The sequence below is a fragment of the Notolepis coatsorum genome, assembly GCF_963971535.1.
Source record: "Notolepis coatsorum genome assembly, chromosome: 9".
Lineage (NCBI taxonomy): Eukaryota > Metazoa > Chordata > Actinopteri > Aulopiformes > Paralepididae > Notolepis > Notolepis coatsorum.
The window spans coordinates 77749668-77774921 of NC_140173.1; the positions used below are offsets into that span (position 1 = coordinate 77749668).

The window sequence follows — 25254 nt, forward strand, 5'->3', positions numbered from 1 at the left end:
GCTGTCAGCGTGGCGATGAAGGCTTGCGCTAGTCTCTGGTCAGCCTCGCTGGGGGATGACACTGATGGAGGTGATCGGGCGCTGACAGGGCTTGGTGGAGACCTGTTCTCTTGGCGTGCTCCGAGGTCCATCTCTTGAGCGCTGCTTCTTGATTTCTCCCGCGCCCCGAGGTCCATCTCTTGAGCGCGGTACTCTTCTCTTGGTTGCACGCCGAGGTCTGTCTCGGGTGCGCGCTCTTGGGTCTCTTGCGCTCCGGGGTCTATCCCGGTGGCGCTTTCTTTATCCTGGGGCGCTCCGGGGTCTATCCCGGTGGCGCTGTCTTGAGGTATAGTCACGTCATGTCCTGCTTGGTCCCCCCCGTGAGCTAAGTCAGTTTCGTTTGAACCCACTGGGGTCTCTACTGGTGGGGCCGACAAGTCGATAGGATTGGGCATGCTTAAACTATCAGTTTTATCCGTACTTAACGTTTTTTTAGATAAGATAGGAGGTAAAACGAAAGCGTAGTCCTCCAAGTATGGAGGTGGCTGACGTTTGCGCTGCGGGCGCTCTAGTTTGGGGGAGCCGTTTGGAGAGTGTCCACCGCTGGCCATATCAATATTAATATGATATTAAAGATTACTGAGACCCTCCGGCTCGAAGGACCAATTTTAACTGAGGGGTTACAAAACCCTGACTGTATTAAAGATTGTGATAGATTAAACCACTGCTAGGTATGTACTTTAATTACTGGCCAGACAGTACATCGAATATATGGTGGACACTCATTATAACACGGCATTGACAAAGAAATAGTATTTGAGGGTATTTATTATTATGCAATAATTGGTTACAGAATGAGAATTAGGGTCGCGCTTGTATGGCGAAGAATAGGCATAAAGTCAGTCAGTAGCATAAGTCACTGGGAATAGAATGATTCCTACGATGGGTACTAGGCTAACGCCGCCTGGCGTATAATAGCAATTATAGAGGGCAACGCTGGTACCGCCTGGAGACAATGGGTTCCTCCCAGAGTTGTAAGGTCTGGAGGAGAGAGGAGTGTTCGGATACTCAGTCTGATCAATTGAAGAAGAAGGGGATTCACGTACAGAAGCCAGTCCTTGTAATCCAAAGCTCAGCATCAAAGCAATAACTGTAATCCAATTGCACGATAGCAACGATGATAGCCAGCTAGCCTCGGTCCATGAGGCCAGCCCGAATGTAGATCCTCACAAGGTTAAATCCAAACGACAGTGGAGATTAACGATGCTCTTCTCCGGGTAATACGTTCCACAATCAATATAATCCAACCAGTAATGGTTCTGCAATCGCCGCCGCTGGTTCTCCTGTGCACATGTCCAGCAGGTTCTCCGACTAAGCCTCCTCGTGTGCTGGCACCAATGTATTTAGTCCACGCGCACTGGCTAAGGTCCACTAGCTAAACGAACGAACAGCTGGGTAATGCTACACACGAACGAACTGTGGTTGGCACGATATACAATAAATTAACGACTATTTACTTCACATTAAACTAAGTCGAACTTGACGTTACTGCATTAATCTGACACTTTACTATTCAATTCGCACATGGTTCTCAACGCTCTGTTAGACGCACTGCTGCTCACTTCACTGTTACCGAACTTGATGAACAGCTACTTAGACGAACACGAACACTACTGTTCGCACCTGCCGCAGCATATATACTTAAGTGGTTATCTAGTCCCGAACCTCAGTTCTCGTCTCGAATCAATACGCTGTCTCCGGGCATGTTACGACATGCCCGGGCTCGTCTTTGAACCTGACTTTGGGGGCTTGCGGTCTGGCACCGAGGGCGTTATCCAATAAGGAGAGCGAATATTACTATGATTCGAACGCAGGCTTAAAGGGATATACCGTGTATATATAAATAATATACAATGTATATAAAACAATAAATGTAGATTCTCAGCTTTAATCTGGCCCTTCACAACACTAACCCTAACCCTCACCCTAATGGGAAGAAAAAAAACACCAAGGTTTTTGCCAGGCTAAAGTGTATAACTTTTTTTAGAGGTATTCTAATGATGATCCTTTTATATATTGAATATATATCAAAGATGACCAATCGGACCCAATTTCATGACAATAATCAACACAGCCATCGTTGTACACAGAAACACAAATACATATCGGCAAAAAACACAAAATAGTCGCTAAGGGGGCAGAAGGGTTAAGGTTAGAGTTTGTCTTAGAGCATGACGGCAAGTTCTTTCGACGGTTAAGCTTAGGCACTCTTTCAAAGTTGGTTAAGGTTAGAGTTTGTCTTGGAGCATGGCGATAGAACGCCAGGTAGTTTGCAGGCTGTTCGACGCGGAAATGGGCAAAGACACAGCTCATCACAGTACTTGTGTTGTGGTGCCTAACTTGGCTAACAAGAAGCTATTTGGCTAGCTGGATGCAGTCTGGACAGTGGATATACATCAACAGTCTGGGACTGTGGGACAGTGGACATATACACTTTATCAAGCCCTCCTGGACCACGTTTCAACTAAACAAAGTGAGTTAATGCGGTCTCTCTCTCTCTCTCTCTCTATCTCTCTCTCTCTCTCTCTCTCTCTCTCTCTCTCGCTCTCTCAACACAGCGTGTTGTTGTTGAACTATAACATTTAATTTCGCCGCGGGTGATGCATAATGGATGAATGAATGAATGGTAACTTGTTTAAAATGACAAGATATATATGTGTTCATTATTGGATTGATCATACGTGTACTAATCCAATCCAATCCAATCCAACTTTATTTATAAAGCGCTTTAACAGCCACAGGGGCACAAGGTGCTGTACAGGGGGAGCATATTAAAAACTATTAGCAGCACTAAAAATAGAATAGAAAACAAGAGTACCAAAACAGAGATAAAAAGCATTAGGTAAATATAGGCAGCAATACAAGTTTAAATAGATCAGAGTACTTAAAAAAAATATTTAAAAGCAAGGGAAACAGTAACAAAACGATACAACAACAACACAGTAAGACAATAAGATCATAAAATCAACAAGCTACATGGTGTCGAAAGCCAGAGAGAAGAGGTGGGTCTTAAGGAGGCCTTTAAAACGGGGCAGTGATGATGCCTGCCTAATCTGCAGTGGCAGCTCATTCCACATTTTGGGGGCGGCAACGGAGAAAGCATGGTCCCCCCTGAGCTTACGCCTAGTTGTAGGCACTACTAGGAGCAGCTGGTCAGCTGACCTGAGAGAGCGAGAAGGTGTATAGACCTGCAACAGCTCAGAGAGGTAGGGTGGAGCAAGGTCATGAAGGGCTTTAAAAGCAAATAAAAGAATTTTAAAATGAATCCTAAAGTGCACTGGGAGCCAGTGGAGTGAAAATAAAATCGGTGAGATGTGGTCGTATTTACGAGTGCCAGTTAAAAGACGGGCAGCGGCGTTCTGCACCATCTGAAGGCGAGCCACTGAGGATCCACTCACCCCTATATAAAGTGCATTGCAGTAATCCAGCCTGGTAGTCACAAATGCATGGATTACTGCTTCAAAATGCTGGGCGTGCAGGATGGGCTTAATTTTGGCCAGCTGCCTCAACTGGAAAAAACTTGTTTTAACCACAGCCTTGATCTGGCTGTCAAATTTAAGGTCTGGGTCGATCTTTACACCTAGGTTCTTTACTATTGGTTTGACATGTTGTGCCAGCGAACCCAGATCTAGCAGTGAGGTCACAGCGGGGCCACCAAAAACCATGACCTCCGTTTTTTTGTCATTAAAATTTAAAAAATTCAATGCCATCCAGGATTTAATGTCATCAAGGCATTTGGTCAGCGGGTCTATGGAAAAAGAGCCAGACTTTTTTAGTGGCATATAGATCTGGCTGTCATCAGCGTAGCAGTGAAAAGGAATGCCGTGCTTTCTGAGGATGGAACCAAGGGGCAATAAATAAATAGAGAACAGGACGGCGCCAAGTATCGAGCCCTGGGGTACACCGTACAATAGGGGGGCAGTAGAGGACACAGAGTCCTCGAGCTTGACACAAAAGGATCTATCTGCCAGGTAAGACATGAACCATTCAAGGGCTATGCCTCTGACCCACTGTTCAAGGCGGGCAATTAAAATGTCATGGTCCACTGTGTCAAAAGCGGCCGACAAGTCTAAAAGGACCAGGACAACACAGTCACTGGAATCAGTAGCTAAAAAGATGTCATTAAAAACTCTTAAAAGTGCCGACTCAGTGCTGTGCAGGGATTTAAACCAGATTGGAAAACCTCGAGAATATTGTGCTCGTTTAAAAAATTCATTAGCTGAGTATAGACAATTTTCTCAAGGATCTTTGATAAAAATGGCAGTTTAGAGATGGGCCTAAAATTTGACATGGCTGCAGGATCAAGCCCAGGCTTCTTGATCAGGGGCTGCACAACCGCATGTTTAAAAAGTGCCGGGACCACACCAGAGGACAGGCTGCTATTTATAATGTTAAGTACAGTAGGCCCAACAGCTGGGAAGACTTCCTTAAAGAGTCAAGGTGGAACAGCATCATCTGGGGAGCCCGATGGCTTCATTTTGCCAATGACCTCCTGTAAGGAAGACAGCGTCATGGGCACAAATGTGTTAAAAACAGCGGGGCTGGGGACAAAAACGGAGGGGTCATAAACAGGAGGTAAAATAGAAGCCCTAATGGAGGAGACCTTATCAATAAAGAAATTAAGGAAACCTTCACAGGCAGCACGAGAGGCCTCCACACAGGTAGTCAGTGGTGCATTCAGTACATCATTGATGGTCTTAAACAAAACACGGGGCTTATGGCAGTTTGACATGATAAAGTCCGCAAAATACGTAGTGTAGTATGAATGAACTCGACTTAACGTTGGAAACAGGGTAACGTTATGTCGAGTCAGTATTCGCTTGGTCAGCTGTCCGCTTGCCCCCCCCCCCCCCCCTTCACCCCCCCGCGCCCACCCAAATGTAGTTCACACCGGCCGCCACTGACTCCTCGTGCATCAAAGGAGCGTCCAGGCGGGTGGTGACTTGGGAGACGGCACAGCTCGGGAGCGGTGGTCCTGGGCACAGGGAGAACAAATATTAGTACAAGGCAGGCAACAAGGACAGAGTAGCAAGGCTAGTGTGCGTCGTCGTACCTAGGTTGTTAGGTTAACACTGCGACGAGGGAGAGCAGGATCCGTGGGCTGATGTAGGGGTTTGTTGATGAGGGAATCCCTCACAGCCGCGCTGATTGATGTCCCTCTGGCAGCGTGGGAATGCTGAGGTTGGATGTTGCCCATATAAGGATGTGGAAGGAGAAGGGGTGAGGAAGACTCTCGCCGTGATGGTGTGGAAGGAGGAAGGGTGAGGAAGGCTCTCGCTGTGATTATGACACCAGCAGGGACCAGGATGTAAACTATGATGTTGTGTTATGGGTCGGCAATACAGATGCACAGTTGACACACACGCTCTAGTCTCCTGGCTCGTTATTGAACACAAACAATTATCTTTGAACGTTTGTTGTCAAGCCTCATCAATATAGCCCCCCCTTCCCCACTAATGGAACTGGTGTCATGGAGTCACTTCGCTGTGAGCGTTTCCACGGTTAGCTCACGGTTAGCCCACGGCTAACGTTAGTTAGCTTGCGGCTAACATAACGTTAGCCTAGCTCGTGGCTAACGTTATAACCGAACAATACACACATGCCCCGAACCGTGGAGGTCGTACCGAACGGTGTACGGTTCGAATGCGTACTGTTACACCCAGAGCCGTCTGGGAGAAATGCGAGGCCCTGTGCGAAATGTTTTTATTAATTCATTAATTAATTAATGAATACTTATTTTTGCCTTAAATTTCCTAAAAATATTAAATCAGGTTGTCGTCTCCAATCAGTAAGAAATTGTATATATATAAACATTTTACACACAACACGTTTGATTATTATAATGAAGCCTTGACACAATATTAGTTTTTATAGTAATGCTTGTTTATTACAACATCACACAAAACAAAATCCCCATCTCACAACACATTCCCAAAACCCAAATATAGGCTAAATAATAACAGCCAGGGGGGGGTTGATATGTGCCTCTGGGCGGGGAACACACTGGGAAACCCCAGTGACGTACGTAGCCTATAGGCCTACTTGCACTTCAAAGAATTTACAACAATAACAATAAGCACTCAGATGTTACTCACAAACAGCAGATCATTATGTGAGGATTTTCCTCCTGGCTTTCCTTGCAGCAAATTTTGAAATAATGTCTTGATAATCCAGAGTAGATACAACGTCCTTTTCTATCGCTGCTCTCCCCAGATGCAACTGTGACGGGGATTGTCAGTAAAATCTGAAGGGCAACTTCGCAGTTAGGGAAGGTCCCGTTCCTCTTGCTGAGAAACTGTAGTGTTTCCAGCGCAGTCTTGGCTTCCTCGGGCATCGTTACGCACAATAAGCGCAGCTCAGTGAACAGGTCCTCTCTGTTTATGTCGTTAGACTTTCCATCTGTCAGAGATGCGCTCAAAGCCTCACACTTTATCTTCAGTTCAGTGTCATCGATCTCTTTCAGTTTGGATAGGTTCAAAAGAAATCCAAATGTGTCTTTGAATTGTTGCAGTTGCTTAAATCTGGAGTTTAATGGTGCGAGGGCCTGATCCACTATTTTGAGGAAATATTCAGTTTTTAATACCCGCTCTGCGGATAGTGGGATATTGTGTGTGTCTTCCTCCTGTGGGGTCGCGGCGGCCTCGCCCTCCTCCTCATCTTCACTGCTCGTCGTTGTGACCATCGTTGTCACCTGGGGCTGGGCAGCCCTGCTTGTGTTGCTGCCGCCGGTGCTGCTAGCTTCCCCTGCCTCCAAAACATAATTTTCGGTTGTCCCGACACGAGGCCCCGCGGCTGCTTCTGACGCGGTTGGGTCGCTGATTTTTGTGATGAATTTATCAAATTAACCTCTCAGCGAGGTATTGAACACTTCTTTTTTCTTTGCTTTTTTTCTTTGTTCATTCCCTGAGTCAAATTTGCTCCATTTATCTCCTTCTCTCGACATTGTGTTTAAAAATTCTAATTACCACCACGCTGCCACACACCATCCACCTTACACCTGACCACCACCCCACGTGCCAATGCGCTTGATAGATGACACAGTCACGCTGTCGCATATAGTGAGGCAGTTTATATGCATATTACTATTCTACAAACGTGTCTAATGTGAAATATATAAGTATGTAAGCAAAACTAGATTTTAGGTCTGTGATGGAAAGTAATTGTTAACATTCTATTTATTTTTATTAAATAAAAAAAAAATTATATAATAATGATTAAAAAAAATGCGAGGCCTCGTAGGTGCGAGGCCCTAGCGGCGGCTCTGGTTCCACCCCTACGATCTTCTTATGACTCTTTCTGGTGACCTCTAATAGACCTGCATCTGATGATCGCAGTATTCTGGCAGGTGTGTAGTTTATTAGAGTCAGCAATGTAGCTGGGTCCTTGTCCATTTAGAGCTGTGTATGTGAGGAGAAGCACCTAAAAACCAATTCTAAAAGTTACAGGAAGCCAGTGTAGAGTAGCTAAGACAGGACTAATGTGTTCCCTCCTTTTATTAGGATGTTGTGATCGATAGTATCAAAAGCTGCACTGAGATCTAATAGGATAAGGATGGAGATTTTATTTGCATCAGAGTTAAGTCTGAGGTCAATACTTACCTTTGTGAGTGCAGTTTCCGTACTGTGGTATCTTCTGAAACCTGACTGAAAGACTTCTAAGATCTTTTTTCCAATATTTTACTGATAAATGGTAGATTTGATATTGGTCTGTGGTTTGCTACTGTGTTGTTATCCAATTTAGGTTTCTTTAATAGAGGCTTTTAACAGCTGTTTTAAAGGCATCAGGGAAGACGCCAGTTTTAAGGGATGTGTTTATAATGTCCAGGACTGGACTGGAGACGCTATCAAACACTCGCTTAAAGAATTTTGTGGGAATAGGATCAATATCTGAGGTTGTGGAGTTTGCTTCTGAGAAAATTGTACACAGTTTGCTTAGTGTGATGCATGTAAAGTTACTCATGGTTACATTGCATACTCTACTGAGATTGGTTTCATCTCCACCTCCACTAGTAATGATACTAGATTCAAGATTCAAGATTGTTTATTGTCATGTGCACAGTTAAACAGACAGTTTGGCATACAATGAAAATCTTACTTTGCTAGTCCGCCCTTGACACAAAATCACACAATACTTAACTAAAACATATTTAAATACAAGCGAGTGCTAAAAAATAAGGTAAAAATAGATAAATATAATACAAGGCACAGTGAGTTACATTGCACGTTCGAATTCAGTGTTTACAGTATAAATGGCGGTGACATACTAGCTCTGATTGAAGTTATTTTGTTCTCAAAAAACTGAGCAAATTCCTCACATTTAGCTGTTGAGGAGGGTGGGGGGGAGGGTGGGGGGGGGGGGGCAGAGACAGTGTTTAGCAGCTGATCCATAGTGGAGAAGAGGACTGAAATTTCTGGCATTTTCTCTGATAATATTGGAAAAATAATCTTTCCTTGCTAGTCGGATGGTTCTGTTATAGGCAGTTAAAGGTCCCCTATTTTTCACTATTTGGGCAATTTTACACAATTCCTGTGAGTCTATGGAACACATCTGTAAGGTTTTTTTCAATAAAATTCAGTGTTATGTATTTCTAATCAAGTACTTTGGTGCACCACCTTCTGCCCTTGCAAAGTCCAAGCTGTTTTTGGCTGGGCTCCGCCCATACTCGCAATGCGCTTTGAGTGACAGTCACCCACCTGCACTGGCAGAGAGAGAGAGAGAGAGAGAGAGAGAGAGAGAGAGAGAGAGAGAGAGAGAGAGAGATAGAGAGAGAGAGAGGGGGGGGGGGGAGAGGAAGAGACAGATAGAGAGAGAGAGGGAGAGAGAAGAGGCTCTCATCACACGTGAGGCTTCAGCAGCCTGGCCAAGTGTGTGCGTGTCTCTGTGTGTTTTAAAAAACATTTTAAACTTAAATTTGTATTAACATTTATAGACAGACAACACTTAGACAATACTTACAATGACATCCATAACACAACAATGCACTAACATGGGCCCCTTGAATATGCATGCGTTCAGCCTCCCAGACCCCCATAAGAGGGCCCTCCCGCCATCCACCCCCAGAAATAGGGCTCCCCCACATCCCAGGTCTGTCCCATGCGGGGCTGAGCACTCAGCGACACGGGTCCCTTGAATTTATTTATTTATAATTGGGCCAGGCTCAGTAGAGGAGAGAGGGAAGGTACTCGCCCGCTACCTCCCATGTCACCAAGCACCCACCCCACGCACAACGACCCCACAACATACAAGACCCCACTCTCCCGGGCCAAACCGCGGAAACGATGACCCCCCCCCCCCGACATTCCCCCCCCCTGAGTTAAGTCCGTAGAACTCCCCCATATCCTTGGCCGATGCGCGCGGAGCCGGGCCCCCAGCGACACGGGTCCCTTGAATTAATTGGGCCAGGCCCAGTAGAGGGGAGGGACCGAGACTCCGCCCCACCGAGCCAAGCCCGCCACCTCCCATGTCACAGAGAGCCCCGCAACACACAAGACCCCACCGGGCAAAGCTCAGCCTCTCTGAACCCATAAGAGAAACCCCTCCCTCCCGCCCTCCTCCCTGAGAAACAGAGCACCCCCATATTCTGGTCCACCATGCGTGGAGCCGAGCACCCAGAGCCGCCGATCCCCGGCCCACTAGAACCCCAAGCCCAGGCCCGCAGAAGGCCAAAGCACCACGCCTCAATGTCCCCCGACCCCCCACGACCCCAAGCCCGGTGTCCCCCCGGCCCGGCGACCAGACCGCCCAGGCCACGGTGGTCGAGGGCCCCAGGAAACCCCACCCCACCCATACCGATCCCACAACACGCAAGACCCCCCTCTCCCGGGTCGAACCGCCGAAACGATGGCCCCTCCCCCCGAAATCCCCCCCCACTGAACTCAGCCTGCCCACCTCTGTACCTCCCATGTCACCGATATCACTATATACATTTATGCTGACATGACTTAAAAAAATAAAACTGACAACACCATGAGAAAAAATGAAATGGTTTGTCCCCTTGGTGGTTTGGAGGGGAATCAGCTCTCCTATTGGAGAAGCCCCGCACCCCTCGCCTAGTGACGGAGATACCCCCCAATGGAGATTCTCCAAGCCTCTCTTCATGTCCAACATTTTTTAATTCTTGTCCTTCACAAATGTCCATGTGCACATTTAAAGCAACTACTATTCTATCATAACTCAAATTCTAACATAACTCAAAGAAAAAAGACAACATTTGGCGCTCCCATGGTGTTAGAGGATCTTAGTCATATCCCTCTGTTCCCCGTTGGAAGGGTGAGGAGTAATGGCTCTCCTAGTGAGAGGGCTCCCCTAGTGGCGAAGTGCGCACTATATAAGTCCAAAATTCGTTCTGTGGACGGCCTCAGAGCTCCTGGTCAATGATCTGAATTTGTCTTTCTTATGCACATGTTCATTTGTATTGTGTGTCACGTGTAATCCTCTAGTTCCTTCATACCAGTCCATTGTGTATTATTCCCCAATATGTTTCCTAATCAGTGTGTCCCTTTTTAAAAATAAATGTCAAATCGTTTGTGTATAACATGTGTATTGTAAATCATAGTGTTAATTATTCTAAATTCAGGTGTTATAGTTTTATACTACTTGGGGTAACTGTTCAATTATCTTTCCTCTGTTGTATCTATTCTTATCCCCAGGTCCCCCGTGTGTATGTTTGTATTGGGTACTCTTCCACGTTGATTTTGTCTTGTATCTTTCTTTGGATCACCGTGTCCTTTCATGCCCCTTTCTCGTGTCCCTTGTCGTTCTTCATAGTTGATCTGTTTTGAATCGGTTCAGGTCCCCTCTTTTCCTCCTCCCGTCCTCCTCTCCTCATCCTCGTCTCTCGGTTCTGGTCCACCTGTGCGCCCTCTCCATCCTCCGCGTCAGCGTAGGCCTAGGCCGTAGGCCTCTCTCATTCCCCTCCCGGCACCTTCCATCCTCTCCGCGCCGTGTCCCTCGCCGCCTCCTGCACGTCGTCGGGACCTGGTTCCTTTCTTTTTCTGAATTTTCTTTATTTCTACATAGCTCAGACGCTTCATTGCCACCTCCGTTGGATTTTTCAGTGTCACATTGTATGCTCCACATTGCTCCTAATCCAATCTGCGTGGTGGCCTGGTTAGCCTCTAGGTTAGCTTGTAAGCTTGTTTGTATGTTAGCCTGTAGCTTCTCTGTATTGACATTCAGCGTCCCGCTAGCTTGTTCTACCTGTTGCATCATTGCCTCGTGTTGAGTCTTTTCCATCTGTGTATTTACTTCATCTGGGGTTGCTTTTCTTTCATTTGTCCTCATGTTCATCTCTTCTTTCTTTTTGTCCTCGAATCTTTATTTAGTTTTGAATTGTTTTACTTCCTTTTTTGATATTCATTGACCGGGAGCTCTTTCATGTGGCTCCTCGCCAGAACGTCGCAAACTGGAAGTCTAGAACCATCGTCTCTGTGTGTTTTCATGTGTGTCTGTGTGTGTGTGCTGACGCATGGTTCTGTGGGACTAATTAATTTCGCCGTGAAAGGATAAACCATCAAAACTCCTGTCATACCCTTTGATAAGGTGATAGAATTAATATCTTATATTTAAACCCACCCTCGCTGAGTCTGTGTTCTATGTTTGCCTTGTACCCTCTCCTGCATTTGGTTTGACCTGCTGACCCGTGGTGCAGGCTGAAGCCCAGTCTCTTTTCCACACACACACGGTTTGAGTGACCTGCTGACCTCGTGGCTCTGGGCCCCTCTCCACACACACACACACACATACACACACACGCACACATCTCCTCTTGCTGCCTACATCTGAAACCCAGTGGTCCCCGTCTGACACAAGCACACACACTCAAGTACACACACATAGGACAGATACACACACATAGCTCACACACACTTACACACCTCACACGCACACACGGACTCACGTACACACACATAGACAGTCACCTCACACACACACACACACTCACGTACACACACATAGACAGTCCGCCTCACACGCACAAACACACTCACGTACACACACATAGACAGTCCGTTTCACACACACTTACACACAAACATACACACAGATACACAAACATAGAATTCATGACTACACTGAATTGCTTAAGTATCACAAAAGTGTCATGAATAGCACAGAGTTAAAGACAAATGACTAGAGTGAGGACATGAACTCGGGTCTAGCCTCGCACACACTCACTCAAACGCATACACAACATATACACACAGATACACAACCCGCCCAAATGCGGGGGACCCCAGAGACCATTATCGTTCGGCCCCCACCGTAATGAAAGGCACGTACTGAAAATCCCCACCCTCTACCTTCTCTTCCCGCCTTATTCTCTTTATCCTCAACTATGACGGTTTGATTGATTGATTGATTGATTGAAAACTTTATTAACAGATTGCAGAATGGGTACAATACAGTACAGCTCATACACACAATTGTTAAGGGGATGCAGACCAGAGAAAGACTTTCGTCTTGTTTACATCAGGGTCCCCCATTTTCAATTCATCAGGACATATATGAACTACATGACATACAGATAGTCAGTACTGCTACATCTATACATTTATGACATACCAGATTTGCAAATACAGTACTGTTTGTGATACAGAAGGAGTCAAGAAAAGGGAGTATATACATTTGACGTAGAAACTGTACATTGGAGGAGGTTGGGTGGGGGGGGTTGGGTACATTGGGATATTGACAACCATACTGGGTAATTTACATTGGAGGTGGTTGGGGGGGGGGGGCACACTGTATAAACAAGTAAAACTGTACATTGAGGGGGGGGGGGGGAGGAGACACTGTACAAACAAACAAAATTGTACATTGGACTATTGACAAAACCATACTAGGTAAATGACTGTACATTGGAGGGGGTGGGTTAGGATATTTACAGGGGCCAGTGTGAATTGCAGTCTCCCGTAGGTGTCCCTTGAGAGAGGTTTTGAAAGTGGGTAGTGATCCACATTCCTTTACAGCTTTGGGTAGGGCGTTCCACATTGATGTGGCATAATTGCGAAACGTGTTTAGTCCCTTATTTGAGCCGAATCTGGGTTTAACATGATTTGTGGAGCTCCCTCTGGTGTTGTGATCGTGGTATTCACTGAACTTTGGGAAGTATTTTGACATGTACATGGGTACCTTGGTCGTGTAGTGTATCTTGTAGACCAGGCCCATTGCAAGTTGCTGTACTCTGTCGTCTACTCTAAGCCATCCTAGGTTGTCCAAAGTGGGCAGGGGTGAGGTGGGTTCTAGGAGTAAGGTCAAGCAGTAGTCTGACCAGTTTGTTTTGAGATGTTTGTAATTTTGTTTTAGCGCCTTTGAGGTGCTTTGGTACCATGAGGTGCAAGCATAGTCGTAGTACCCCTGAATGAGTGCTCCTGCCAGAGTCTTCAGGGTATTCTTGTTTACCAGAGAGGAGATCCGGTACAAGAATCGAGTTCGTTGGTTGACTTTTTTTATTACATTGGATGCCATTTTGTCACAGGAGAGATTAGCCTCTAGGATGGAACCCAGGTAGGTAATTTCATCTTTCCTTGTGACAATATTGTCACCCACTGTAACTGAGAAGCCGTCGGTCTTGCTGAGTTTGTTATTTGAACCGAAGAGAATGGACTCTGTTTTGCCCATGTGTAATGATAGTTTGTTATCAGCGAGCCATATGCAGATTCTGCCTAGTTCCGAGCTGAGGGTTGACAACTATCAATCATCAAACCAGGAAAGAGGTGTGTCTAACTACCAATGTATAAAAGTTTGTGGCTGTCTGTTCTCGTGACCATTCTGCAATTGTCTGCTCCCGGAGAGGAGGCTTCATGCAGGTGGTCCGGATTTGTGATCTATTCGTGCTGTGAGAGTTCAGTAAACTACAGACTGCCATCTGACTCCTTGTCTCATCTCTGCTCACCACGCCGACATTCAATTAAAAGAACCCAGGGTTAATTTACATTATAAGTGGAAGATCCAAGAAAATATCCTTTTAGCCGCGCAGGGGGGGGGGGGGGGGGGGGGCATAATCCACGGGACAATGCATTGGTAACTTGTTTCAAATGACAAGATTTACTCCCGTGAATATTATTGCACGGATCGGAATACGGGCGCGCGCGTGGGAGCGTGCGCTATGATATTTTGCAACAGGTTGACAGTGTAACAGCGAGTGCTCTCTTGATAGAGAGAGATACATAAGCCCCCTCTCTCTCAATGCAGTGTGCTCCGAGACTCGCACCGTATGAGCCTCTCTCTCCCTCTCTCTATCTGTCTCTCCTCTCTCTCTCTCTTTTCTCTCTTTTGAGGAAGTGCTGACTGACAGGGAAACCGCTTCCCATTATTTCCACTCGCTCCGTTTTGATCATAATTTCAACATATCACAGTTGATTGTGGGCGTGCAGTGGCAGATCAGCGCCTTCCTACGTCAGGGAGTGAGTCAATTCTGAATGGCTTGGTTCAGTGGGGGAGGTTCTTGTCTGAGCTGAACTGAAGAAACGGGACTAGCTAGAGATTTCACATCTAGTCAGTGTTGGTACAACCCCACATTGCTAGAAAACAATGCAAACCACTGGAAAAGGCCATTTATAAGATAGTGGACCTTTAAAGCATCTTTGTAGATATCACAGCAGATAGTGGTTTTTGTTTTCCTCCATGTTCTCTCTGCTGAACGACATTTCCTTTTTTCTTCTTTGACACCATTATAGTTCAACCAGGGGGAGGCTCTTGTTGTCAACTATTTTTAGTTTTTAGTGGGGCGACAGAATTTAATACAGATGATAGTGCATCATTGAGATTTTCTACCATTTCATTTAGAGAGCTGTCATGACTGTGTGGTTCATATAGTCTGATAAGATCGGTGAACTTTGATTCAGCTTTGTCATTAAGGCGCCTATTTTTAGTTTTAGTAAGGGTTATTTGGCATCAAAGAATATACAGTGATGGTCAGTGAGAGGTAGCTCAGTTATTGAGATATTATTTATGTTTAGCCCAGTTGTTATCACGAAGTCTAATGTATTCCATGTCGGTGAGTTGCATTTATTATATGCTGTGTTAGATCAAAGCTATCCAGTAGATTTGCAAGCTCTATAGCTTTGGAGTCTGCTTTTTTATTTACATGAATATTCAGGTCTCCGTTTAGGATCGATCACCTTATCGTATCAGGTAACACATAGTGAGATCAGTTCAGAGAACTCTTGTATAAATAATGGTGAGTGTCTAGGTGGGCGATATATTGTGACAATTATGGTTGATTCAGTTTTGAGTTCAATGGCTAGATATTCCATCGACATGAACTCACCTAGTTCTGTGATTCTAAACAAAAATCTTGAGGAAAAATGGCTGCAACCCCTCCTCCTCTTCGGTTCTTTCTGGGCAGTTGATGAACGCTATAGTCTCATCATTATTGATGTAGCTGTGTCGTTATTAAGCCATGTCTCCACTAAGCAGATGCAATCTAAGTTATTTTCTTTAATCAGATCATTGACTAAAAAGGTTTTATTATTCAGATATCTGACATTTAGGAGGGCTAATTTTATTTGTTGGACTGGTCATGAGAGGTGATCTGCTTTGGCTGGACTTTGATAACTTTGAGGTTAACGGCACGTCCAGGCCTATTAGATGTATAGCTTTTACTGTACCATGCCATTGGCTGGTTAATATTACTGGTATGTTGGAGATGGCATGGCGTCTGTACTATCGTTGTTTCTCTTCGGGCAGTGAGTCCACTGAGATTACACTGAGTTCAAGTTGTTGTTTCGTGGAGCTCAGTGTGTTGCTTGTGTCCATGCAGGAGGTTGTGTCATTCGGCTTAGATGGAGCAGAGATTGGGGCTTGATTGTGTCCACTTAACGGAGGTCAAGACTGACTGATGTTTGCTGTTAGTAGTCGAGAACCTCTATAATTTGGGTGAAATCCATCAGATGCTAATCGGTCCCCAGAATTCCAGAAAATATTGAAATTGTCAATGAATCTCAGTTTGTGTGAGGGACAGACAGATGCCAGCCAGGTGTTGAAAGACAGGAGTCGACTCAATGCCTATTTTCCTCTACGATAGCAAGCAATTGATCCACTGATGGATACATCCTGATGTTCGGTTAGTGTATTCAGTAGCTTGATGAAATGTTTTTGTGTCTCAGTGCCAGTTTTTTTGTGCAGGATATCAAACGAGCCAATGTGGATGACGATCTTGGTGTGCTTTGGTTTATCTTTGAGGATTTCTGGTATCACTGATGACAGGTCCTCGACAGATCTGTTGCTCAGACAGATATTATCTGCTTTTGCAAGTTTCACATGCTTTGTCATGGCATCTCCAATCAAGATAATATCCATCTGTGGTGTTGTCCTTGCATTCCCCGCGTCACTTTTTAGGCCACCTGCTTTATCAGCATTGTTTGGGTTACCAGTTAGCCTTGAGCTCTCAGTGCTGGTGTTAGCTCTGTGTGCAATGTCCCAGTTAGCCTCTGAGCTAACGCTAGCAACGTTAGCTTCTCTGTGTGCTAATAAGCTATGACTAGCCTCTGTGCTTATTTTAGCATTGTTAGCTGGAGAGGTATGGGTGGGTTTTGGGGTGAAATGGACGTCTCCCTGGCATAGTCGAGCAGGCCGTGTCGGTGTTGATGCGCCCTCCTGGCGCATCCGGGGTCTGGGCCCTTCATGCTCGGTGTCAATACTCCGGTGTCTTTTTGCCTTGGGAGTTCCAAGTGACTCAAAGCTGTTTCTGAGCATGAGAGGGGGAGAGCGTATGCTGGAAGAGTGTCTGTCTTGCTTACTCCGCCTATTCTCCTGGACCTTAATCCACGGTTCGGTGCGCTGCCACTTCTTCGGATTAGCACCGAGAACAGGCCAAGGCTCATTGGCTAGTGGAAATAGAGGCTTGTCGGTGATGGTGCTGTCTCGAGTATCATGTCCAGATATTTCTCATCCTCACGGATCTGGTACAGATTAGTAACCCGAGCTTCTAACTCCATGATTTTCTCTTTGAAGTTGAGACAACTAGTACAGTCTAGAGATACTGTGTATGTCGTCATCGTGCCTTATTTCTCCAGTCTCTTCAGGCTAGGCTAAACTGAAGCTAAGCTAGGTACTTAGCTGGTGATGGTGGGCCTTGTTGTCTTTCGCTGGTCGCTTCACAACCGGGGTCTTTATGAAATATCCTCGCCTTTCATAAATATCCTCGCCTTCAGCAGTGCAATCTTCTCTCCAGGTGCCCGACACAGTCCTTTGTGTTTAGCTGATAAGACAGAGACTTCTTCATCTCGCTAGTCCTCCCACGGAGAGATCCTGCTACTCGTCCTTTCGACGATGCACTACGGTCATAAATCTAAATAAATAAATTCACAGTTCTGGAGAAGTACCATAGGAACTGGGAGTTAACGTACAGAGTATTTAGAGTCGAAAGGGTTATAATAAATCATTAAGGTAGCGATAGGCAGAAAAATACAGAGCGACAGTAAAAAGCAGCTTGCAGAGCAGAAGCAGGAAGTGATTATTATATAGTAAAATAGAGTTGTTCTATTTGGAACAGGCCTAATAAACTGCTCCACTTTCCCCCCCAAAATGTAGCGGTTGCTGGAAATTCGGAGAAACACCTCTTAGTAAAAAAAATATCAATTTGAATTTTTTGCTGAAAGGTCATTTGGAAACCCAATGATTTTGTAGCTTTTATTGAGTGAGGTATTGATTTCAACCGATATGGTTCCACCCCATGCTGCGCTCCGCCAACCATGAGCAGTGTTTGACAGCCAATGAGGTATTGAACCAAGCTTCCAGACAGTCTAAAGAATGCTGGGTGATGTGTCCCTCCTTCTAAGGCAGCAAAGCAGGACAGGGTAGTCTGCCAGGAAGCAAAATGATGCCGTAAGCCTCCTTGGCAGCCAGTTAATACAGATGGCTTCAATGCAGCCTAACAATAACACTGCTGCATCTACTCACACCTGCCAGGAAGGCTCAATGCATCATTGGCTGACGAAGATCGCAAGTGTAGAATGGGTTGGAACGGCAGTTGGCTGTCCTGAAGACAGCGGCTGCCTTTTAGTCATCTAGTCTAGTAATTGAGCAGAAGTCCTCTCTGCGTTTATGATGATCATCTTCTAAAACATTAGGTTCCAATGTATTCCTTCGTCATTTCTGATTCTCTGTTTTGCCATTTGACCTTTGTCCAGTTCAGGAAGTGCCTAATCCAGCTCTTCACCGGCAAGGGCACCATCCCCGAGACCAACATGAACCAGACGTCAGAGCGACCCGGGATGACCGGCGAGAGCCAGCTAGGAGAGATGTCGGCCATTGCCGCCTGCATCCCCTTAGAGGGCACCGTGTCGCCCACCTCTGACAAGCCACCCAGCGACTGTAGCTCCTTCGCCCAGCTCCCCATCCCAGAGAACAAAGTGTGCCCGATGTAACAGTAAATGTAATGTTCTCCCCAGTAACCTTCTCACCATTCTTCTCTCCTGTGCCGTCCCTGGTCTCTGAACCACACTCGCTCCACACTAGCAGTTAGTCTCAGCAGTTAGTCTCTACAGTGGGTTTCAAAAGTATTTGGACAGCGACACATTTTTAACCTGTTAAGCTGTAAGGTCCCCTTATAAGGAGACCCTGCTTTTCTTTATCATAAATCATGGGGTATCATTGGAAAGCTACACTCATTGGCTACAACCCTGTCCAAAAATCTTCGAGATCGCCAAATGATTGACGGAGCGAGAGTTGAGGATGGTAATGTGTACTTTGGCGCACGCCTCACATATCACATAACCGCTGAACGGATTTTGTCACCTGAAAGGGCAATAGACTGGCAACAAATAGGGCTTTAATCCTATCTAAATATTGTATTAAAAGAAATGCACACCCGAGCCGCTAGAGGTCGGCAAAGTGGCACGTTGCGAATCGTCCTCAAGAGGGCCCACATGTGGGCCCTTGGATGTTAACCCGTAGCGCTGTCCTCTTTTGGTGCCAAATTTTATTGGAGGATACATTAAACAATGTTTGAATGAACAGTTGGAACATTTTATATATTCTTTGTATATACTACATCCCCCCCCTTTTCAGTGTGCCAAAAAGACTTAAATTCTAATAAATGACTAATGTCAAATAATACCCTGCCTCTCAGAGTAACGTGGTAGATCTTCATATTTTAGAAAATAAAGATCTGTCTCTAATGAATGCCTGGTACTACAACGGACACCATGCAGCCACAATATTAACACTCTATGCTGTTAGCAATTGTATTGTAGGTACAAAATGGAGACTTTGGACTGATATCAGTCAAATATTTTACAGTAGGTAGAAGATAAGATAGATAATTTGTGAAAGTGTAATTAAATGTATAGATGAGGATTTATATGTTACAATAAATATGGGAAATAAATAATTAGAATCTGAATAAATTTATGTAAACAGTATACACAGGTGCAGTATACACAAGGTTCCCTAACTGGCATGATATACGCTATACATTATTCTTTGTAGTCCGTGCATGTTTGGTGGTACTGTAAGAGTCGGACACATTAGTGATCAGACATTCTCGAGTTCTGCCGCCATAATGTGCTCACAGTATAGATCTATGCAGCTATGTTTAATGAGCAGAGAAAATAAAGAGGCCAAAAAGTATCACTGTCCAAATAGACATTTGGAGCTCTCTCTATATTTCATGTTTAAAATAAGCACAATTGAGAAGACAAAAGAAGAACTAAAGCCCAGGCAGACTGAAGTGTTTCACAACATGTTCCATGAAACCATGGCTGTAAATATGATCTCCATCCCCTTCCTGGATGGACATTCTTTTTCCATCTTCACTCATCTGCTAGTTTGACTTGTTAAAGAGAGGCTACTTCCTCTTGTCTGCCCTGTTAACCATCATAATAAAAAATAAATGTTGCAGCGACGAGAGGGCTGTTAAAACCCCCCAAACAACACAAATCTGGTAACTGAGGGCTAGCCACAATATTTCAAATATCAGGATGCAGCCAGCCTTTCATCTTCCCTCCCTTGCCTTCCCCCCCTTTGAAGCCTCTGCAATGGCGGCTGCTGAGAAAGCATAGACCACCGCAACACTTCCGGGATTCTGAAATCGGGGAGGAGATTGCGGGGGGAGCATATGAATGAATGTGGATCAGAGCCGTGATGTAAGTGGTTGCCGATACGGGGGTGCTAGAGACATGATCGAATAGACGTTTATGTGCCTCAATATCCTGAACACGGCGTGACCCATTCCTAATCGATCAGAACTAAATCGGCAGAGAAAAAGCCCATTTTAAAGCACCTATTCCGCATGCACATGCGCAGAGTGCCCATGGAGTCTGGACGACGCAAGATGACGCACAAATGAATGTGGACTGTTCTATCAGAGGGAGGAGCTTCGGTGGCCAGGTTCCTTTCAGCCGAACAGGATAATGAAAAAATTATCCCACTAAATGGCCAGACGCGTCTTATGGCGATCTACAATTACCTCATTGAGTCTCCAGGTAGACTAATGTTTATATTTAAGTGCAGCGGTCTGTAGCCACTCACATTACCACCGAAGCTCCGCCCTCTGATGGAACAGTCCACATTCATTCGTGCGTCATCTCGCGTCGTCCAGACTCCATGGGCACTCTGCGCATGTGCATGCGGAATAGGTGCTTTAAAATGGGCTTTTTCTCCGCCGATTTAGTTCTGATCGAGTGGGAATGGGTCACGCCGTGTTCAGGAGATTGAGGCGCATAAACGTCTATTCGATCATGTCTCTAGCACCCCCACAGCCGTATCGGCAACCACTTACATCACAGCCCTGATCCACATTCATTCATATGCTCCCCCCGCAATCTCCTTCCCGATTTCAATGTAACGCGGAAGTGTAGTGGTCTATTGTGTTGCTATTTGTTTGTTTGTTTGTTTGTTTGTTTATTTACACATATAAAAACAGTTACATATATAATACAATATAGTCCACAAGGGATGTGTAGGAGAATTGCCTAAAAACCCTCAAGGGGCTTGCATGTGGCATTCACCAGGAAGCAAAATTACATTATATCAAGATAAATGTAAAATATAAAATAAAATCCCCCCCCCCCCCCCCCCCCCTCTGAACAAACAAACACACACAAGCAGGCCTACATAGACACCGAAGTAGGCACCCCATGCCATACGATTTCTGGTATAGAGAAAACAATCAATGACAGTAAGAATATATAATAAAACGAAAATACAATAACACAATACATCAAGCCATCAGACTACAGTTTGTAAAGGAAGTCCATATGGGAAATATTGGTGATCTAGGAGATGAGATTTCAGTGCTCTTTTGAATTTCAGAAAAGAAAATTCCAAAATATGTGGAGGCAAAGAGTTCCACAACTTTGACCCTCGGTAGAGCAAACAAAACTGAGATTGGGAAGTGCGGGAAAAGGGTGGTCTAAGCAAACAGGAACTACGTGTGGGGTAATTATGAATTTGAAATGAAGCCCGTGCCCAGCCTGAGCCCATGACGTTCAGGCCCTGCCCGACAATAAGCCTGACTGTAATGCAACATTTGAAGCCCTAGCCCGAGTGAAAGCCTGAAAAAAATAATATATATTAGACTTACATTTTTATTTTTATTTTTTTAATATTCAAAACACGGTTTTATATGAACTTAATAAATAAAAAAAAACAAAAATGTTCAATAGGTCTACCTAAATAACAGATAGGCGCATATCGCGCTGAAAACTAATGAAGCATTATATTATATAGCAAAATATTAAATAATTTTTTTGTTTTAAATATTCGAAACACTGTTTATATATTAACTTAATAAATAAACAAAAGCGAAAATGTCCAATAGGTCTACCTAAATAACGCATATCACACTGAAAACTAACAAGCATTATATAGCCCGTTTCGCGTCTTTCTTATTAGAATGCCGTCTACAGTATTTCCATTTCCCAGCACGCGCGTTAGACTGACTCAGTGCCTCGTCACAATCAGTCCAAAAACTGCTCGGATGCTACCGAATCCAATATCGCGAGTATACAGAGGTACTGGCAGACACAGACTAAAACATTAATGTCATCATGACACAAAAGCATACAGAAAAAACTCGACCAGCAGCCAATTATATATAAAATAAATCAGGACTCACCACGCTGTTGACGTCAGCAACAAAAATTTCTTGCATTGAATAACGTTAACAAAACTTCGCCAACCGGCTGCTACATCCAAGAACAAATTAAAACGTTCGCCAACTGGCTATATTCCAACTTCAAACAACAATTGAACCACTTCGGTCCGCTGTTCATTTGTTCACCATCCACCGTTGATGTCCTTCAGCACTGTTCTACTGTCCTTGTGTTCTCCCTGCGGTAATTACATCCAAATGTTTCCAAAGATGCAGCTTTCCCAGACGCATTGGGAACTTTCAAAAGCTCTCCCTTTCTTTAATTCCCTTTACTATTTTATCTGTTAACTTATCCATCTTGACTCAGAGACACGAGGCTCTGACTCTCTGATCTCTGATGACAGCTGCCGCAAAACAGAAAGTGAAAGCAGCACGAGGCGCGCGTGCAATGAAAAAAAAACTAAAAAGAAAGAGGGCGCTGCCCGGCCCGGCCGAGCCCGAATTATTTATTTAAAAACAAAGCCCTACACAGCCCGAACCCGTCGGGTCGGGTAGGGCCCCGCCGGGCTCGGGCAGGGATGCAGTGCAATAGTTGCTAAGCTGTTTCAGTACCTCACTCTGGCAGAGGATGATAATTAATCTCCCACTGCTCGAGAGGAAGAAACAAGTCTTCTGAATCTGGACACCCTTTACAGTAGTTTGTCTCGAGCAGAACTAGATTGGGTCAAAGTTTTCATTTGAAACAAAGACATTTAATGGGACTTTGCCGTTGCCTCACAGAGGAACCACAAATTTATGAAACGCCAACAGAGCGATCCTCTCTACACACACACACACACACGCACACACACACACAGACAGACAGACAGACAGACAGACAGACAGACAGACAGACAGACAGACAGACAGACAGACAGACAGACAGACAGACAGACAGACAGACATACAGACAGACAGACAGACAGACAGACATACAGACAGACAGACAGACAGACAGACAGACAGACAGACAGACAGACAGACAGACAGACAGACAGACAGACAGACAGACAGACAGACAGACAGACAGACAGACAGACAGACACATACACAGACACAGACACAGGCACTATGAATCTATATAGCATAGCATAGCACAACAAAAGCTTAGCTAACTAGCCATGTACAAAAGCAATGAAGATTCACCTCACAAGCATGGGTCAACAGCAATACTAGAGCGGCGTACTGCAACACAGCTGCTGTCAATGTAGCAATGCGTTTTTAAATGTTTTTGACAACTTTATGGTATGTGTTTGTTCATTCTCACTGGATATCAATGTGCACAAGACACCGTTGTATTATCTATGCTACACGGTCATTGATTAGTTTAAACAGCAATGGTGTGGTGTCTGTTAGCAATGTACCATGGCCCCACATTATGTAGGTTAGGATTGTTTGACATTCTGTATTTTTTAAATACATTTCTTTGTCCTGTCTGGTGTGATATGAATGTAGATAGACAAAGATACAGCTATGTCCTGAGTTATGAGAAAGGTACAGCAACGTCCGTCTCTGATTACAGCTTGTGATTAATGCAAGGCTATAGCGAGAAAGTATCCTGTGGCCGTCTGCAGTTTGCCGATGCTATAATGTTTCATAAGGTTTGTATCATCGATATTTTTATACTCTCAATTGCTTCAGAATTGTTCACATTTGTCTTCATTCTACAGATGCTTTAAAGCACAAAATCGTCAGAATCCTGATTTATTCCAGCACACTCCTCATTGCCTCTGTAAACTGCAGACTGGTTAGGACCTGTGATCGGAGATGTGAAAATAAATATTAATAATGCCAAAATAATATATTAGTTATTATAGCTTTGCCAGACTACAAATGCAAGCCAACAAAGGTAGAAGTAGTCAGAGCTTTTCAGATGGTTTTCAGAACTAGGGATATGGATGTTGAACGGGTTTATGAGATTTCATAACAGACCAGGGAGGCCAAAAATCTAATTTAATGTACTTTTATTTTGTTAAGAATTAGATTCCTAAATTAGCTTTTGATTATCCACCAATTGGGAGTAGAAATCAGTGCCCTACTCATGTTCCCTTACAGACACCTCCACAGAAGAACCGGACAAGTCACACACACACACACACACACACACGCGCGCGCGCACGCACGCACGCACGCACGCACGCACGCACGCACGCACGCACGCACGCACGCACACACACACACACACACACACACACACACACACACACACACACACACACACACACACACACACACACACACATTTGAAATGTTTATTTATGTCCACATGAACAGAAGTACAAGGATGCCTCATACAAAGGACATAAACACTGCGAGTGCAGTCAGAAATTATGATAGAACAGCCAGGTACAAGGTGCATGGACGGCAGAATCATGGGAAAAGGTAACAGCGCCTCCTCCAAATTGAGCGGCTTCCTATAATTGCTGATACTGAGCAGTACCTGGCTAACTGCTTGGCCTTTCTTTTGGGGAGACCGGCTATCTGTAGGCCCCTCACAACCAACTTGTGCACATGCCCTAGGCTGCCAAAGATAAAAACTAGGAGTTTACATCTGTAGCCTAGCTGTGAGATGGTCTGCTGTAACTGTTGGTATTTCAGCATTTTGGTTAGAAAGGCTTCTTCTAAGCTGTAGTCAAAAGTACAGCCAACCTCAAGAATGGACACCTCCCTAAGGTGTTCATTTACAACAAATACATCAGGGGTGTTAGCTGTAATATTAGAGAACACAGAATCATCATTGCACAGGTTGAACATGCTTGGCTTCACAGTAGAATGCTTAAACAACGTGATGGAGGACCTAAAAATAGAAGAGATATATTTCGCTATCAAATCTACTATTCTGTCATGCCTACTTATGTAGAGGCCCCTGTATACATGGCAACCATTTAAGATGTGGGGCATGGTTTCAGCTATTTGGTCATTGCCGTGGTGAATACAGTGAGGAGCATGACTGCCTGGAAACCAGATGGAGAGATTCAGTTTAGATGGTAAGACCTGTAATCTCGCTTTCAGAGTAAAGATAACAATGCACTCATCTATGGCAACATTTTTGAACACAGAGTGAGAGACAGAATGGTCCGCAGCAGGGAGACACGCAATCTTCCCCTGCAGTCTCAACGCAGTCCATTGTTCCCGCC

The 25254-nt window shown here is 44.8% G+C and overlaps 1 protein-coding gene across 1 annotated transcript in view; it reads left to right on the forward strand.

Moving 5' to 3' along the window:
* valopa (vertebrate ancient long opsin a) overlaps window positions 1–18410 on the forward strand; it is a gene marked incomplete at both ends in the record, with an annotated part of 80620 nt that extends 62210 nt beyond the window's left edge. The window contains one exon of the mRNA XM_084321163.1: window positions 18174–18410. Coding sequence (XP_084177289.1) covers window positions 18174–18410 — 237 coding nt within the window. The remainder of the gene's footprint in view (window positions 1–18173) is intronic.
* Window positions 18411–25254: the final 6844 nt, after the last annotated feature.